Source organism: Diabrotica virgifera, chromosome 4, assembly GCF_917563875.1.
Source record: "Diabrotica virgifera virgifera chromosome 4, PGI_DIABVI_V3a".
In the NCBI taxonomy this organism is placed as follows: Eukaryota; Metazoa; Arthropoda; class Insecta; order Coleoptera; family Chrysomelidae; genus Diabrotica; species Diabrotica virgifera.
Window position 1 is genome coordinate 260,473,985 of NC_065446.1, and position 18,089 is coordinate 260,492,073.

The 18,089-nt window shown below is 33.6% G+C and overlaps 1 protein-coding gene across 1 annotated transcript in view; it reads left to right on the forward strand.

The window, feature by feature from the left end:
* Nucleotides 1–18,089, forward strand: part of LOC114325673 (uncharacterized) — an 85,197-nt gene that overhangs the window by 41,371 nt on the left and 25,737 nt on the right. The window contains exons 11-12 of the mRNA XM_050649528.1: nt 6,506–6,669; nt 16,779–17,025. Of these exons, the coding sequence (XP_050505485.1) occupies nt 6,506–6,669; nt 16,779–17,025 (411 nt within the window). The remainder of the gene's footprint in view (nt 1–6,505; nt 6,670–16,778; nt 17,026–18,089) is intronic.

Below are 18,089 nucleotides of genomic sequence, written 5' to 3' on the forward strand. Positions count from 1 at the left end.
ACAGAACACGTCACAAACAAAAAGGATCTGAAAAATATGAATAAAGAAATGGAAGTCTTAAATACAATCAAAACCAAAAAATTGGAATATCTCGGACATCCACACATCCAAACTTATATGGAATCACCATGTATTTCAAAGTAATATTTATTTCTTTTGAAAAAACTTGTTATTGTTGCGAAGAATAAAGGTTTTTATTAAAAATAAACAAGTATATAAGACAATATGATAGTACAGCTCGGTACGGTATAGGTTATTTGCTTGAGTTGCAAATTGAACGAAAATAAATAAACTAACTTTTGCTTCCAAAAACGAAAATATGCCTAATGTGGGGTTATAGAACTTAAAACGAGGAAAGATTATTGGTCTTGTGGAGAAAGTAATGCTCTCAGAGGGACATAGCTGTAGAGCTAGACGTAATACAGGGCGTTCTGTCCAAAACCTATGCCACGTAACAGGAAGTAGGAAAGCTCAAAAATAAAGCAAGGGAAAGTCGCCAAAAGTAATAACGGCACTCCAAGATCGTTTAATTGTCCTTTCAGCTGGAAGACACTCAACCATTTCTCACCTGCAGCTCCAAAGGCAGCTTTTGGAAGCTACAGGTGTAACTATTTCAGTTGAAACGATAAGAAAAAGAGTTCGTACCAAGAAGTATACAGCAGGAGACAGTTATGGGTTCCCGAGTTTTCCAGGTAGCACAAGATTGATCGCCTAAATTGGTATCTTCACCAGCAAAACTGGAACATTAGGAATGGCAGCTAATCTGGAAAGCTCAACGTAGGTGGCGCTTGTGTAGTTGGAGGTCACGTATCAAAGATATTCTGATAAGAAAAAAGTGGATTGTAGCAACAAGAAGGGATAAATATCTACCGACAATAAATGCACGTATTATCTGCAATAAACATTTTGTTGAAACAGATTACGTATTGCCCCTGGATGCGACTGTAAAAAATCGAATACTTCACTATCAAACTCAGATCAACATAAATATTTTTATTTTGGTCTAAGCTATAGAACTAAAATATTAAGACGATGATTAATATAGCTTACCCTTCGATACGGGCTTCCTATTTTCCAGTAACTCTCGCATTCCAGCAAAAAGAATATCGAAAGAAAATGGAAGAACTGAAACTTATTAATTAATGAAAAAGCGCTTCAAGATATTAATCAATTACGAAATGAATTAAAGATCTCCAACGAAAGAATACAAAAATTAGAAAGCGAGGAAAGAAGGAAAAATATTGTGATTCAAGGACTACAGATTGACACCGATCAACCACTCTTGCTAGGGAATAAGGAAAAAAAATTCATAGAAAAGGAAATGCGAGTAAAAGTAAATGTTAATGAAGCAAGCAAGAAAGCTGGGAGACAAAATATATTTGGTAGAGATGGATAGCAAGACAGAAAAGACCAAAGTAATGCAAAATAAGATGAAACTCAAACAACTGAGAGAAAGAATATACATAAATAATTATCTGACAAAGGGCGGAAAGGGAAATAATGGCCAAAATAAGAAGAATTGCTAAGGAAGAGAAAATCAAAGGAAATAGCACAAAAACAGGGTACCAAAGACTGACAATACCAATGAATTATGGAAATGGAAGAAAGAAAAAGAGCAGCTAGAAAGAATAGAGTAAGACATTGCAAAATACTAGAATTGAATGCAGTATTAGGAGACCCAACAAAGATGACCTGGCAAAGAAAACGAAAACGAGAATTGAAAAATAATAAACGAGATAATGGCAATAAAGAAGAACTAGCTAAAATAGCGACGTGGAATATAAGAGGATCATCCAAGGAAGGAAAACTGAAGCATCTAGTAAACGAAGCCAAAAAATATAAATTTGATCTTGAAGCAACTGGGACAGGGCAGTTAGGAAATAGATATGGCTATATAAACAGTGGAGGCTGTTAAAGGGCTTCCTTTTTTTCCAGTAACTCTCGCATTCCTTCTCCTCAATTCGTTTTTCAACGTACAAACAGTCCGCAAGATCCGTATTTTTTGCCATAATTTATTATTTATTAAATCGTAAACAGAAACACCATATACAAACTTCACGAATTGTCAAAACGTTGACCCCCAACTACACTAGCGCCGCCAAGCGGGAGCAACGGCGTACATAGCTGCCATTGACAAAATATGCTATTTTCAAAAAAAAGTTAGGATTTCTGTAAAATCAGATGACCCATGAAATCGTGTACTTAGAGGTCGAGGAAGACAAGCAAGAACGAAAACTGTCAGATCTGTTCACAAATATACAAGGGGAAGTGTAATGTTCTGGAGAAGATTTGTGACCTGTAAAAAACTCCTTTAATTTTCATCCAATCAACTTTAACTGCTCACAGGTAGGGGAGAGTTGGACAAAACCGGGTACCACTCCAAAAACAGTCTGTATCTTTTGCTATGTGAGAGTAGCAAATGTTTGCTGCAGATTCAAATATTCTCAAATGACTTAAGTTTGATATGCCAATGCCAATTTTTAAGAATATTCTTAGATTTTTAATTTTTTTTTATTAAACGCTTTTATTTAGTTCAATAGTTTGCGTCAAATCTTTAGACGTTAATTTGACTGCCTTTTCTTCAATGCAAATGAATGAAAATTTGCAGACATATGCATTAGCGGGAACAATACACGAATAGTCAATAAAAAATTTTTTTCATTTTTAATAATTGTTTAAATAAAAAAAAACCATTTTAATGGAAAACGCTTAAATTCTCTTGTTTTCTACAACGTAAAAACTTGAAACTTTTACGGATTGTATAGCTAATGATATGAACAATACATAATTTCAATTTTTACGTTAATTCTTTACGTTATGCTTCAGAAATAAACAATAAAGTTGCAAATTTTTTGCCGATTCCGACTACTTTTCATGTTAGTACATCATAATATGTTTTATACATATTTTAATAAACATGACGATATATTTTAATGTTTGAAAAGAGTAACACTAAAAAGTAAAAAAATAAAAAAATATGAAAAACAAAAATTTTAAGAAACGCTTTTCTTTAGTTACGAGTGACTAAAATTACAAATATTATAAAAAAATCAACTAAAAAGCAAAAAATAAAAAAAATTGAAAAAATCTAACATATTTGTTAAAAAAAAGCGCGGGGCGAAAACCGTTTATTCGATGAACATGCGCCACGCTTTTCTTTGACGGATGTGTTAGATTTTTTCAATTTTTTTATTTTTTGCTTTTTAGTTGATTTTTTTATAATATTTGTACTTTTAGTCACTCGTAACTAAAGAAAAGCGTTTCTTAAATTTTTTTTCATATTTTTTTATTTTTATGAAAATATTGCAAAATACTCGGTTTTGTCCAACCGGTATGATAAAACCGGGTAGTAACTTAATTACCATGTAAAAATACTAATGGGCAGAAAATAAAATATTTTTTAAAAGTATGTGAACAAAAATCGAAAATATATGAACAGAAGTCCCAAATAAAAACTTCATTTACATCATCATAGGCACTACAGGCGTCATAAGCCCATTTGGTGCAAGACACACATTTTATCCAGCCTTCCTTCGCATTATAATTTGAAAATAGTTAATTGTAATATAGACACGCATAGTCATTATTATCTTCTTCCTCCAATCTCTCCAAAATTTTGTTTTTGGTGCAGCTCTTTTTACCACGTTTTTTCTTTTTTTTTATCCAGTTCATTTAGTTTCAATTTTTTTACGACTGGAGATTTTTTTTTATTTTTCCTACTAGCTTTCTTACTTGCTTCTTCAACAGAAGAAGCTACTACACGTTGTAGTTAACTAAAAGCAAAAAAACTACTGTAGAAACTGGAAGTAACAAGAGGTCTGATAAAATCGGGTACCGGTTTTGTCGATTTTCGAACTACCCGGTCAACTCGTAAACAAGACATTAAATGTTATATAAATTTTTAAATTATGATATAATATTCAAAATTTTTGGCCAAATTAAAGGTAATATACTAGGCTACATGTATTAAATTTTGAAATGGCCATTAGTTATTCATTAGAGGAGAAAACAGCTATCAACTTACCTTAAAAATCGAGTTTCCTGCATCAAAAAACAGGTGAGGTCTTACTACTCCGGCACAGATTAATCAAATAAGGTAGAAATGAATACACACGACTGTTGGTGGTAAAGGGACACTAATTTTATTAATTTTAACATTGTCTAATAGATAGCAGCAGACAGTTAGAAGAATTAAGGGGTACACGGTTTTATCAACCTACTCGGTTTTGTTCAACTCTCCCCTATGTTGATAACCTGAAGTCAGGCTCTAGAAAGGTGCAACAGGAGAAAATTTAATTTTATTGCATGATAGTGGACCTCTACATACCATTTAAGTGACTACAGACATCATTGAAGCAGAAGGTATCCCTTGTTTGGAGTGGCCTGCTTGCTCACCCGAGCTTAATCCTATAGAGAATTTGTGGGATATGCTTAAAAGAAAAATTAGAGCTCGCCGTGATAATCCACAAAACACTGCACGGCTAGTACAAGCTGTTCTTAAAGGAGGGAGCAACCTACCACAACAAAATGGTGATAATTTAATTAGGAGCGTGCCCACGCAAACTGAAGCTTGCATAAGGACTAGAGGTGAAACACTGACTACCACAAAATACAAAAAAAAATTAAAAATAATTTAAACATCACTCATTACATTGAAATTTTGTATGCTATTGACTGTAAAACAACTACTTTCAACTTGTTTGTTAAATACTTTATTGTTTTATTTAATTGTTATGTATTTATTATTAAATTGCTTTAAAACAAATATTATTTGACTTCGTGTGTTTGTTTTTTTTTAATTCGCACGAAATAGTAAGAAATATCAGTTGATTCCATATAAATTTGGGTGTGTGTAGGTAGGTATTACACGAGGAGAGATACAGCTTGCTTCAACTCCAAACCTCCTCAAACCAAAATGTCAGAAAGAAAAAGCGAAAAAAAAAAGAGAAAAGCGATAGATAATAAAAAATCAGAAAGAAGGTCTACTCAGGGCCAGAATAGTACAAAAAATGTGTCGGAACATGAATGAAGTCCTAATACAATCTGGAGGAAGATGGCCAGTATCATTATATATCTGTAAATACTTGTCAGAAAAAAATTTCAGGAAAAAGTTTGAAATTAAAGAAACCTGGTGGTGGGAAAACGAAGTCTAGAAAAAATAAAATAGATAATAAAATTATATAAACAGTGGCAAGAAAATAGATCGGAGACAGATTTATTCTTATTTAGGCTCATTAGTGTTCGATAAGATAACAACAAAATTACAGGGTAAGTAACATTCTGTACGGCTTAATGTATGCTGTTGGTAAAAGTGGTAGGAGCAAATAGTGAAAGTGATTTAGAACAAGAAGTGAAACAGTGAACACAATCTCTTGAGGAAAATGGTTTACAAGTTAGTAGGACAAAAAACAGAGTATTTGGAATGCTCGTTTAAATATGTTGTTACTACAAATAAAATGATATCGTTGGATGATGAAATTATCGAGAAAAGTAATAGTTTTAAGTATTTGGGATCGGTATTACAATGTAATAGAGAGTTAGTATTGAATGGATGAAGTGGAAAGAAGCGAGTGGAGTGTTGTATGACAGACAAGTTCTAATGAAGCTGAAGAGAAAATTCTATAAAACAGTGATAGGACCGGCTATGATGGATAGTATAGAACTGAATGTTAGGTAAAATAATATACTCACATAACCTAGGCAGGAGATGTAAACATTAATTGACAGCGATGTCGTCATCAGCAACATAGAGATGGCGATTTCGTTCAGTTTTTGAATATTTTTGGATAACAATTATTTGTATAATCGCTTAAATTATTTATTAATTTAATTAATAGGAATATGTTTTTACTATCTATTTATTCAGTGATTACAATAATTGGTATACCTACTATACAGTGATAAGCGCGCTAATAACCGGCAAAATAGCGCAAAAGATGGAAAACATAATACATTGCGAAAGAAAAGGAGATGAAACTAGTGGAGGTGGAAATTGTCGTTATAAACGTATAAATTAACATTAATATTACATAATTTCCCACCTTTAGACGTCTGTGACAGGAGTATTTTATAAAATTCTACTGTCACAGTAACAGTTGTCATACTCTTCTGATACGTCTAAAGGTGGGAAACTATGTAATGTAATGTTAATTTATATGTTTATAACGATCATTTCCATCTCCACTAGTTTTATCTCTTTTTATTTGGCAATGTATTATATTTTCCATCTTTTCATCACTGTACAATAAAAACTAATAATTGAAAAAAGAGAAAAAATTTTAGTATAGGTAAAAAAAAGAATGAATGTGGTAAAGGATGAGAAAGCGGAGATAGATAAGGGGAGTGAAAAAAAAAAATCAAATTAAGAACGATTATATTAGAGTATTAGAGGAAGTCTAGGAGTGGCACCAATCGATGCCAAAATGAAAGAGCATAGGTTAAGATAGTTTATTACCTACCAAATATCCATATTCATATTCAAATAACAAAATGTCTTATCTTGCAGCTTCACTTCTTTCGGATAAAGTCTTTGGACTGCATGAGATCCAGGGAGTGAACAGAAGGGATTTGCCTGCCCCAAAGGACAAATTTTATATAGCAACAATACAAGCTTTTATTACTGGTGTTGTTTGTATAATACCACTCACTTTTTTCCTTCAGGCCAATGATGTAAGTACCTATAATCAATACTTGAATACTATCAAATACTTATATAGTGCATCCATAAAGTGTGGAAACGGTCTATTATCTCATGACTTTAATTATTTTCAGAGTTAAGAGCACACAGTAGCGATCAACAGGTAGCAACAAACGCTGTCCAAGATTGCGAAAGTTCTGGGAACTTTCAAAAGTGAGGCAACAGTGCGTGGGTAATTCGACACTGACAGTGACGTTTATACTATCAAAAACAATAATAATTTTTATACACATAGGCGCGAAATGTTGCCAAGTCAGTGACGTTCGATTTCTTGTTATAAAAAAATCGATTTTAAGTAGTTCCAATGTGACACAAAATCTAGGCACGGGATAAAAAAAGTTTATTTGAAGAAAGTGTATTTTTTTGTCTTTCTTAATGGCGGTACAGGCTCCTTTTTTCAATATTTTATTTAGTCATAAAGTAATTTCCACATACTAACATATTTCTGAAATTGGGCTCTGTACCGAGTACCGCCATTCTTTATTATATTACGAATATGTGTGCCAAATATCTCGACAAAATATTCAAAATTAGAGCCGCAATCTTGGAACGCGTTTACTGCTACCTGTTGATCGCTACTGTTTGCTCATGCGACAGGTCGATTTTTATTTTTAAATTATGATTTTTTTGACGTCATCGATGATTTTTTTAAATAGGAATAGGGGTTGTCTGATAGCTCATTTCAAAGGTTATTTAATTCTCTATTCAGTCATATAAACATTAACATCATTATTTATACAGGGTGGCAAAAAAGAATATTTTTTAAATTAAATTAATTGCAGCAAAAGAAGAATATAATACGTAACTTATTTAACTCAAAATACATTTTACTGCTATCATAAAAGAAAAAAAAATGTTTTCCACCTACCTTTACCGAAAGTATACTTTTCCGGACCTGATTGTAGGGAGCAAAGTTTGTTGTGACGTCATCGTATTACATTAATGAAATATAACTTATTGACGCCCTGTACAATATCTATTTTCTATTACGTAAGTATCTATACATTTTAACGTTTATTTATAAAACACCCTGTATTTTGCAGAATGGTAAAAAACCGTAAATTGTTATTTTGATTTAACAATGTTTACATTGACATTTGACTTATATTTGACAGTTGACAGTTATATTGTACCTACTTTTTTTTTTTTTTTTTTTTTTTTTTTTGAGGAGGTGGTAAATATTCTAAATACCGTACCTAGCCGTGTCCACTTAAGGATGGCTAAGCGTGTGTTGGATTCAGAGAGGAAGAGTTTACCCCCATGCATTTCCCCCTAAGAAGTCCTGCCTACGGGCACCCTCTGGCTAACTGCCTACCAACTAAAGTCCACCCCCTTCTCCCCCGGTGCACACGGTACAAATTCCTTGGCGGATGTAACTTCGAGTGCAGCGGGGCAGTCTGTCAAGCCTAATACGGCTCAGATAAGTTTCCAAAAAGATAAAAGAAAAAAGAAAAGAAAACAATGTATACAACAGGCAAATAATTATCTATACGATGTCATGCTTAAAATATACACATATTTACACATACAGACATTCAAACATACATAGTACACACAAACACATATACACATATATACTTCGTCCGTAGTTTAGTCCCATCAATCCAGTACAAGTCTATCCACCTTGATCCTCTCTCGCTCTCTCAAGCGTCTCCTTTTTCTTCATAATTCCGGTTATCAGATCGACCACCACATTAAAGTTATCTTTGCTTTGCAAAGATTTTTCCATAACGTTATCAATGGAGATTTCTCCTAACCTTGTTTCTAGAATCAATCTCTCTCTTTCAAAGAGCCTGCAGACAAATATGCAGTGTTGAGCGTCGTCTCTGATGTTGCATTCTGAACATTGGTCATCTACTGTCTTCTTGATAACATACGTATACGATCTAAAGGAACCATGGCCGGTGAGGAACTGTGTAAAATAATAATTTAATCTTATATACTTACATGCAGACCAGGCCACCACATCTGGAATGAGCCTTTTGGTCCATTGAGCCTTTTCGATTTGTGCCTCCCATTCACCTTGCCATTCTTGGTACATCTGTCTTCTTACCTCAGACTTTATGTGGGGCAAGTGGCCGTAATCATTTGCATATAATAGCATTCTTTCTTTGGCTAGGAGGTGAATGGGGAGCGTACCTGATATTGCCTGAAGGGCAATTGTCGAGGTAGTCCGGTACGCACTTGTTAGTCTCAAGAGGGGTTTTCTTTGTGATTTTTCCAGCATGTTTTTATACTTTGTCATTCTTAAAACTTCGTACCATATGGGGGCACCATACAGAAGAGTAGAATGCACTACCTGAAGGTACATTCTTCTTTTATGACTGCTTGGTCCGCCGATATTTGGCATGATCTTTGATAATGCAGTGGTCCTTCCTTCTGCTTTCTGGACTATTTTACTAAGATGTTTGGTATATCTAAGACCTGTATCCAGGTGTATGCCCAAGTATTTCGTACAATTTGTCGGCTCTATTCTTGTACTACCTACCATGAAAGATAGATTGGGTCGTTTTCTTGGGCCTTTTAAAATGACAATTTCTGTTTTATGTGTAGCCAATTCGAGATCTTGTTCCCTCATCCAGTCATATACTTTCCTACAACTTTTATTCACTATATCTTCTAAGTCCCAGTTCGTTTCAGTCTGAATCAGTAGCGCTAGATCATCTGCATACGCAATAGCTTTGACTTTACTTCCATAGGTAATTTCCAGAACCCCGTTATACAGAACATTCCATAATGTTGGTCCCAGTACGGATCCTTGCGGTACTCCTGCTGTGGTTTGCAGGTCTTTAGGCTTCGTCACCTGGACATACCTTTCATTAAGGTAGTTCTTGATTATATTTACTAAATATTCTGACACTCTTGACTTTTCCAGAGATATTGTACCTACTTGTTAGTTTTAGTTCTAATAAAGTTTGTTGGTTAGTTACATAAATAAATTAAGTAAAAATGAAAAAATGACTTGTTATTTGAGGAAGGTGGAAAAACCATATGTATAACATGGGAGTAAAGTGCCTTTTCCTCCCTTGAATGATTACTGCCATCCGCTACGCGTCGGGCAGTAAACTTCATTCTCGGGAGGAAAAGTAGCACTTTCCTCCCTTGTTATACAAATAGCTATTATTTCAGAAATAAACATTGCTTTTCGCTTAAATTAAATGTTCAAACTTCTAAGAGGCAGGTGGGTGGCTGTTTGGCATTTAATTTAAGTGAAAAGCAACGTTTATTTATAAAATAAACATTCTTTTATATTTTTTGGCACCGGTAAAATCTATTTTAAGTTAAATAAATTTCATACATTCTTCGTTTTGCGTCATTTAATTTAATTCAAAAATGATTTTTTGGCCACCCTGTATAAGTAATGATGTTAGTGTTTATATTACTGAATCGAGAATTAAATCACCTTTCAATGACGTTATCACGCCCAAATCGATGACGTTACTATTATGGGATATACGTCAAAAAATCAAAATTTAAAAATAAAAATCGAGCTGTCAGAGCTTTAACTTTAACTAGTCGGGCCAGCTAGTTTGATATACAGTGCTGGTCAAAAGTCCCCTCCCCTTTCGTATCTTTTGAACGGTTTTACTTCTTATAATAGTAGTATTCGCGCTGGATAACCCGAACGTATTCAGAGTAAGTTCGGGATTAGTTTCCAAGGCGCAGGCGTCAACGTAAACTTATCCTGGACATGTTCAGGATTTTTCGCTCCACGAACAATTTTCGGATTCGTAACGTAATGACGGGTTGCATACATTAAGGTTAGAGACGGAAGCCTTTTCCTGTCCCTTTCCCTTTCTTATTTCGAAATCAATGTCAACAAAAAATGCAAATGCGACAAATTTTTATTTCAACAAAGAGACAACGAGAAAGAGAATAACAGCAACAGGCAAAGGATTAACTTTCTATTCAATGCCTTTCTTAGAAGTTAGAAATTTGATTAGCGTCTTTATTATTTCGACAATATAATTTGGTATTTCCACGCCAAAATCCGGCTTAAATTTTTGTAGAGAGTAAAAGATTGTTTAGTGACTTGGAAATTGCAGCTTGTTAGATATAAAAATTACCTTTAACTTCCTGGGGGTTGAACATTATCTGAAAGCAATCATTTCCAATTTTGATTGTATTGACATATATGTATGTATTGAATTTGATAGGTGTGGCATTGTGTTGTGGTTTATTACACCACAAAAATAATGAAATATACAAGAAATAGTTTCAGAATAAGTTTGATGTGTTGTTTATGATTCATTATTCAATAAGGGACTAATTTAACTCATAAGTTAAACTGAAAAATAAACCACAAGAATATGTAGGTCCCTATAAACTCATCTAGATAGAAAAAATTAAGTAAAAACAGAGTACAATTTATTGTAATACTACCGTAATAGATAATTATCGAATATCGAATGAAAAGTAATAAGATAATACTAGAAAAGTTACTTACTTATTTATAAACATACTAAATGAAAATCATTGACAAAAACAACTAAAAAAGCTTTAATATAAAAAATATTAAAATTTGTTTGAAGAATATTGAAATGATACAACACTTTACATAATTTAAAAACTTTAAAAACCAGAATCTACATCTACAAGTTTAACAAAACAATATTTTAGGTTAAGAATTGGACGGAGTAAGAACAGAAGTGGTCAGAATGTCAAGAAATTCTTCCCAAATACTTTGTGCGCCTGTGGGAACTTAAAATCCGAAACAAAATTCTCGAACGTCGAGAGGGTATCCCGGACACGTTCAGGATCTTTTTTCTGTACTGCGCGAACACCGAATTAAAAATCCGGAGGGTGTTCAGAGGAAAAAATTCGACCTCCGCGAACGCTCGATTTTGTAATGGGCAAGCGTTTCCCTCTGGGTACATTCGGGTTGTCCAGCGCGAACAAAGCTAATAGTGAAATTTGTAGGGAGGAAATAAACGGACGAAGGCTTCTCGCGAAGAAGAATTCGCGATGAAAAACAAAGTATCTGACCTCTGGTGGAATAAATTTAAACTACTATAAGTGGTATAAACAAACCAGAAAATTGTTGATTTGAATGGAATTTGGCCACTATCAAGAAATTTTTAGTAAATTTCAGCATGATGAGTACATTAAAATATTTTAAACCAATATTGGTATTGTTCTGTTCCTCAATTGAATGTTTGTTTATACCATTTATACCGGCCATTTTCCTGCATTCGACATGCCCTCTATATTCCGTTTCAATCGCGAATAGTCATAACAGGTGACGAAGTAGTGACAGATGAATTTGTGGCAAGTGATAGCTCGTTAGTATTGAAAATACCTACTTAATCATACTAGTTAGAGTTGCGCAAGTTTGACTTGAATGTTTGAACTTGACTTGAGTTTGATTTAATTTCAGGTCAAACTCAAATCAATCCTTCTGACAAATATTTCAACTCAAGCCAAACTGGTCAATCGTACAGGTTTGAAAATTCAAACTGTTTGTCAAACTAGTTTGAAAGGGTTTGAAAAATAATTTATTTAGCAGATATACTTTTTTGTCGAGATAGACATGTTAGTTGCCAATTAAGATAAGAAAATTAATAATACAATGAGTGCCACATAAAAGTAAAAATTTTCAGTATGTTTTAATTTAAAACTTTTAAATGTAGATATTTATTTTTTTCGAATCCTGAGAAAACTAATAAGTATTTTTGAAAAATTTAAACGCAGAATAAAAGATTACGTTATTACCGAGGGCCGAAAGTCTCTTAGAATAAATAAAAAGTTTCTTTGAATGAAATATTTACAATTAATAATAACACTAAATTTTCCTTTTTATGTTCACTCCTGTAACTTATTAAAATAAACATTATAGAAGTTTTCTGGGATGTTCGTCCCTCAAAAATAATGTAATCTTTCATGCTGCGTTTAAATTTTTTTTAATTCTTATTAGTTTTCTCAGGATTTGAATAAAATTAATACAATAAAAACACATTGAGCAATTTGATAAGCGACATGTTACGCGTATGCGCTTAAGGGTTACAATAAAATAAGACTATTTGGTTTTTCAATGGACAGCTCAGAATAAAATGATTTGGAATTTTTATGACTTTCTTTTATTAAAAAAGGTATTTATTTATCTTAGGGCCAGTTCGAAAAAACATGTGGTACCAAGCTGCTAGTTCACTCAAAATATGTACCACAATACAAAAGTTAGCATTGCTGTATATTCGTTGGTATTTCTTGAAAATTCAAAACTAACCATAGGGTTATTAGAGCTGGATCCCGCGTACCAAAAAAAAAGTTGATTAATAGTAAGCTGAAAATTTGTTAATAGCTTAACGGTGTCTAATAGGACAAACTTTGATGTACGGGAACACTGGAACAGGGGAAGTTTAAATTGTGGAACAGTTTAAAAATTTGGAACGTCAGATTACGAAAACGTCCCATGTATTTTGTCGGTCAGAAAATCCAATTGATTTTTTACCCTTTCATTAAACTCTCATGCAAAAATCAGACTGCTATTACTAACCAACATGATTCCTGTTATTTGACATGTTCTTCGTGTTCCACTCATTAAAATGCCCAGTTGGTGATAAACACCAGTCTGATTTTTGCATGAGAGTTTAATGAAATGGTAACAAATCAATTGGAAGTTCTGTCCGACAAAATACATGGAACGTTTACGTAGTCTGACGTTCCAAATTTTTAAACTTTTCCACAATTAAAACTTCTTCTGTTCCAGTGTTCCCATACATCAAAGTTTGTCTGACTAGACACCGTTAAGCTATTAACAAATTTTCAGCTTGCTATTAATCAACTTTTGTTTATCTTGTTCTGAAGCTATTTCCTTGTGGCATTTTTATAATTACGTATTTTTTTGAAGGCAGATTAAATGTAAGACCAAATACTTACGATGTCGGGATAGTATCACGAGGTTTTTTCCTGGTTTTCCCTCGTGATTTACTATGGAATCTCTAACGCGAGAATTTTACTGTCATCGTTGCATTTGGTTGTCTTTTTAAAGACAGATCACATGCTATGATTTTTTTGCGACGGATATTCTTGAGTTGGGATTGATTTCATGTAATCGAATGAACTATCTTTTAGTAAAGTCGTCCCAGGAACGCAACACATAAATATTGGCGATATCATTTTAAAGTCTTCTACTTTAAAATGTATAATATACGTCTGAATTGCCAATATAAATGAGTCAGATTAAATAAATTATTAGAAGAATTTTTTTACTTAGCAACAACATGTTTGTTTTATTTTAATAGTATTTTGTATTTTGACAACGAAACCCGATTTGGGCTTCGAAACGTTAATAAATTCATTTTTTAGTAAAATTGTGGCTTATTTCCCATAAAAAATACGCAACTTTTGTTTGGTACGCGGGATCCAGGTCTATATGGTTTTATATCTATAATTTAATTTTTTTTCGGATATAGGCTACAAATGTTTAAATTTGGGTTTAAATTTTAAAAAAATTAATGTATAAATATGCATTAAGCTTCCTTAATAATTATCCTAACTGGCGCGTTTATTTGGTTTTATTTGTTTGTCTGCGGTTTAAATATCGTATCAGCCAATACATTTCTATGTTTATTGAAATTTGTAAAAAAAATCTTTTTGGGCCTTGTTGGGAGGGGGGAGAACTTCCCCTATCCCTTCCCCCACCCCCAGTTGATCCGCCACTGAACAAATAAAGGCGGTCTCATAGTCTCATATAACATTGAAAATAAACACGTTACGTAATATTCAAACTTTTCAAACTGTTTGAAGATGTTTGAATTCAAGTCAAACCTAAAGATATCGAAATCAAGTCAAACTTTTTTATACAAAAAGTTTGATTTTCAAGTCAAGTTTGTTGAGTAAAATCAAACTAGTTTGACTTGATGCATCTCTAATACTAGTTCTGTTTGGGTTTAAGTTGATTTTGGTGAATAAATTAAATAGATACCAAAATTGTAGTTTTGCATTTAATTAATACGGATTCAAACGTCCGCTTATGGTTGATTTACGTTTTTCAATTCTCTAGTTGTTTTTACGTCAACGTCAACTTTTTTTACAAAAAATAATCATAGGTGGACATTTAAATCTTTATTAATTAAATGTGTAATTACTATTTTAGTATTTATTTAATTTATTCATCAAAATAATATTAAACTCAAACAAAATTAGTATGATTAAATAGGTATTTTCAATACCGTTCAAACGAGATATCACTTGCCATAAGGTCCCGTTTAAATTTATCGGTCAAAGTAGTTCTGTAACGTCATCTGTCACTATTACGTCACCTGTTAAGACTATTTAATAACCATACATCTGTTTATTTCCTCCCACCAAATTTTACTATTAGAAGTATAAGCGGTCAAAAGATACAAGGGACGAGGGGACTTTTGGCTAGCACTATATAATAATATTAAAGTAATTCATTTCAATCTCAATTAAAAAAACACCTTGATATATGATTTGTTCTTGGAGGTACTAGACGGATTCGTTATCTAATCTCTTTTAGTTTTCCCATAATTGTAATATCGATTTTAAGTTGTAATTAGACATAATTGGATGATATTCATTTTTCGAGTGCATATGTACAGTTCTTGATACTGATTACAGCTTAAAATTATTTACCAATATCCAGGTGAAATAAATTCTCAAAATTGATCAATTTTTTATGTAGGATTCAGAAAATTATGTAGGTCAGAAAAAGGGAATTGTTATGTAGGATCAATCCTACGGAACTGTCGTAACAATATATTAAATTAGAATTGTTTTTCTGAGAGGTTTTACAAGCAAAATAATATAATAATACTAATAATAATACCACGGAATCTAGGAGGAAGAGGACTTATGGATATAAGTGAGCAATTTTATAGCAAATTGCTAATTTAAGAACTTATTTTCAGATGCAAGCTGACATCTAATCCACATCGCGCTATTTGCGCAGTATAACTGCGCAAACAACACCGATCAAACTGAGGGAACCAGAAATGCGCATAAACCACCTCACTAAAGACGAAAAAATACGCACCTGGATGGGTAAACCTCTGCACGGGCGACATGCCAATGAGGTCAGCCAAGAATATGTCGACAATACAGCGTCGAACTATTGGCTGACATCAGGAAAGATGTTCCCTGAAACGGAGGGTTCATTACTGGCCATTCAGGATCAGATTATACCAACCAAAAATTACGTGAAATATATCGTCAAAGACCCTCAGGTCCAAAACGACAGATGCCGATATTGATGGCAAGCCCAAGAAACCATTCAACATCTTACAGGGGGCTGCCAGGCATTTGCTGCAACTGAATACAAAGAACGGCATCGGAAAAGTCCTTCATCAAGAGATATCTATCAAGCTGGGACTTCTCCAAACGGACCATCTTCCATATTATCAATACGTCCCTGAGAGTATGCTTGAGGATGGCAACTACAAGCTATACTGGGACCGCACTAGGCTCACAGACCAAACAGTGCCACATAATAGACCAGATCTTGTACTAGTTAATAAATTAACAAGACAAACAATTTCCAAAGAATTTCCGTAGTAAATTTACTGAAAAGATCGCCAAGTACACAGAATGGAAATTCAAATACGAAGACAATGGAGAATGCAAAGTACCCAGACGATACCTATTATTATGTCTACCACTGGAGTCGTTCCGAAAAACCTCCTCGAAAGCATAAAAAGTCTAAATGAACATCTTTACAAAAAAAACTGTACTACTCGCAACGGCCAGATGTGTACCAAAATTATTGCATACCAAATCACCTAGAGGACTCGATAACACAGAAAGTGTCCCACCAGAGCTCAATCCTTTTGATACCGTAGGTATCTGGGATAAGTTAATTTTCCCCTTAGAGGGAGTGTGAGCCAAATGGCTAAATCTGGATAATAATAATAAGAGACCTGCATTTAACTCAATTAAATTCTCAAATTTTTGCTAGTCTAATTGTTTATTTTTGACAACTGTTTACTTCTTCGCCTAAAAGTAAACAATGCGAGAAATGAAAGGCCCAGGACTGTATTTGCTCAATGTACCCGTGTGTCTACTAGCGTGGCGGTTACTGTATAGTGTTAATGCAAGTATATTCTTTGTTGTTTTTTTTTAGTACTGGATGTACAAATTCAGAGATGCATCAAAGCCAACGTATGACGCCAACGAAAAAACGGATTTACAGACCCAGTTTGCATCTATCAATACTGTAGTCACTTCTGTGATGAGTGTAATAGCAGGCACATGTACCGTTTTGTTTGCACACCGGATAGAAATGAGACTACGATTTTTGCTCAGCACTGGACTTATGTGTGTATTGTTTGTACTTTTTACGATTTTGGTCAAAGTGGATACGGACTCTTGTGAGTATTTTTCTTTTTTTTTATTATGATAATATTATTTAATGGAAACTCATTAAATCAGACTATAAGCCATTTTGTTGTTATCGTCATCATCAATGCCGTTACAACTCTTTGTGAGTCTTTGCAGTTGCAGCATTTACTATTGCCTTTCATGTTTCTCGGTCCTGTGCCACTAATTCCCATTGTCTCACTCCCATTTTCTCCAGATATTCTTTGACTGCATCTTTTCACCTTTTTCTAGGCCGCCCTACAGACCTTCTCCCATCTGGCCTTTCCCAAAACACCTTGTGTATAAGGCGATTGTCATTACTGCGTATCACATACCCTGCCCATCTAGTCTATTGGCCTTTATATGTTTGACTAGATTTTCCTTTTCAAAGAGAGGTCCTAACTCCTTATTCTGTCTGCGTCTCCGTTCGTTTGTCACGCTGTCTCTACAAGGGCCATATATCATTCGAAGAATTTTACGTTCCCCGCGCCAGTAATTTATATACTTATCCTTTTTAGCGTCCATGTTTCGCTTCCATACGCGACTTCTGGTCGTATTATGATGTTAATTGTTAATTTATCCGGCTTTCTGCACTCGTGAGAGAAGTTTTGACTTCATTACATGTTGCATTGTAAAGAAAGATCTGTTGCCTGCCAGAAAGATATGTTGTTATTGTCATTGGCGATTCTCGCTCGTAGATATTTAAATTATTTAACCTTTTCGAAGCTATTATCGTTTATTTATAGTAATATTTTGCTTTATTCGCCGTCGTTCTTGTTTTGAGACGACCGTTTATTTTGGTTTGTCTTCATTTTTTGTTCGCAAATGTCAAAAATATTTTAATATTGGTTTCCTTCTAGACAATGTTATTGAGCTATAGAAGGGATCATGATCAGGATGCCCTTCAAAATTAGTATTCGAGTTTTTATTTAATTTTGGCTGCTGAAGGTTATCAACCAGCACGTTTTAAAGTTTTTATATGGATTTAGAATGAAAAAAATTCAAAACTGATGAATAATGCAGTAAAAAGTATAATAAGGATCTTAAAAATATGATTATCTTATGCAATTAGATA